The sequence below is a fragment of the Pygoscelis adeliae genome, unplaced genomic scaffold, assembly GCF_000699105.1.
Source record: "Pygoscelis adeliae isolate BGI_AS28 unplaced genomic scaffold, ASM69910v1 Scaffold827, whole genome shotgun sequence".
In the NCBI taxonomy this organism is placed as follows: Eukaryota; Metazoa; Chordata; class Aves; order Sphenisciformes; family Spheniscidae; genus Pygoscelis; species Pygoscelis adeliae.
In genome coordinates, this window is record NW_008825094.1 from 14,637 (window position 1) to 16,236 (window position 1,600).

Genomic DNA, 1,600 nt, shown 5'->3' on the forward strand with positions numbered 1-1,600 from the left:
CCCTCACTTGTGCCCACCCCCCCCCACCAGCGGGTCCCGGGCGTCCACCATGCGCAACCCCTCGTGGACGTTGGTCTCCAGCCACGCCATGACGGCCGGGTCCTTCCACAGGGAGTGGGTCCTTCCCACGTAGAGGGACGTCAGCTGGTTCAAGGCGGGAGGCTGGCTACGGGAGACAGTTGTTATTCAGGGCACTCTCCTCCTTCCCGCCCGCAGGTCCCAGTGCAGGCTGGCAAGGGCTCGTCTCTGCACCGTGCTTCGGCGTGAGAACACAGAGAGAGGAGTCGCGGGCGCCCTGCTGTGCTATTCCCGTCTGCCTTCACCAGTTTTTCTGCCTCCGTCTATTTTGGGGATAAGCATAGCCGTGAGATGAAAGCTAACGCTGCCTTGACCCGAGGGGGAGACCATTCGCGTGTTTAGGAGGACCGTGCGTCGGGGAAATCCAGACCGGTAGGGAACAGCCTGCCCGGGGAGCGCGCACACGTCGTTCTCTCTTACGACACGTACCAACAAGCTTCGGTATGAACTTCTGACCCGTCCACATTAAGGCGAGGTGGGTCTATTAGCGTTATCTGGTGGCCATTATGGAAATCCATTATCAAAGCATCTAACAGCCTACTCAGGAAAACCAAATATTCTCCCCCGCAGCTTCGTAACTCCATTAGCTGCCCGAGCAAGCAAAAGCCCCGCTACCGGCGAAATCGATTCCTTCTCTCTACTGAGAACGTCTCCAGGGCTTACCTTATCTGAGCGTTCAGCCCGAAAAAGGAATGGGACGCGACCCTGGCGTCGGGCTGCACACTGCAGTGATCCAACAACGGCATCAGAACTGCAGGAGAAAGTCAAGACAGCTCGCTTTCAACAGCCCGGGCGAGGAGCACCACGGAGCGGCCGGTCACCGCAGCCGGGGCTGCGGAGAGACAGCCCCACCCTGGGGGGCCAGCGCCCCAGCGGGGCGCCGACCGAGGACCCACGCAAGGAGGGTGCGAGGACGCTGCTGGGGGTTATGCTGCGTTTTGATCTCTGCGTGGGTGACGGAAACAGATCCAGAGTAAACGAAAGAGAACAAACAAACTTCCCCCCCCCAGTGAAATAAAGTGCAATTTTCTGCACTTAACGCTGCTGGCCTTTGAACTGGAACACGGGTTTTATTTCAGTCACCACGACAAGCAGCAAAAAAGATGGTTTCAGCCAACACAAACTAAAGCTCTGAGAGCTGGTTATTCCTGCCTATAAAGACACACCCTCCTCCGGGCCCGGGGGGGCTGTGTATCTCCTTTCATGGACAGCAGCACCAACTGGATGAAAGCAAGTGCGACGGGCGCCCACAGAGAGCACATCTAAAGCAGAGCAGTGCCTCGGAGGGAAAGCCAAGAGAGACTTGCTGTCTCTGGTCTGGGCAACCCCGGGGTGAAACACTTTCCTGCTCCGAGACTCCGGTTCTCACCCTCCCCCTCCCCGCACGCCTGTGACCGTCTCTAACGAGGGGGCATCAGCTGCTCCGAGGAGGGGGCGCAGCAGGGAGAACAGTCTCTGATCTCGTCCTAACGTGCGGGGGGCTCACGGCTGCGGGGGGCTCACGGCTGCGGGGGCCCTGCCC

The 1,600-nt window shown here is 59.5% G+C and overlaps 1 protein-coding gene across 1 annotated transcript in view; it reads right to left on the minus strand.

Annotated features, from left to right (window-relative positions):
• Positions 1-7: 7 nt before the first annotated feature.
• Positions 8-1,600, minus strand: part of TCF25 (transcription factor 25 (basic helix-loop-helix)) — a gene marked incomplete at its 3' end in the record, with an annotated part of 16,733 nt that continues 15,140 nt past the window's right edge. The window contains exons 12-13 of the mRNA XM_009326998.1: positions 742-829; positions 8-166 (exon numbers count right to left, since the gene is read on the minus strand). Of these exons, the coding sequence (XP_009325273.1) occupies positions 8-166; positions 742-829 (247 nt within the window). The remainder of the gene's footprint in view (positions 167-741; positions 830-1,600) is intronic.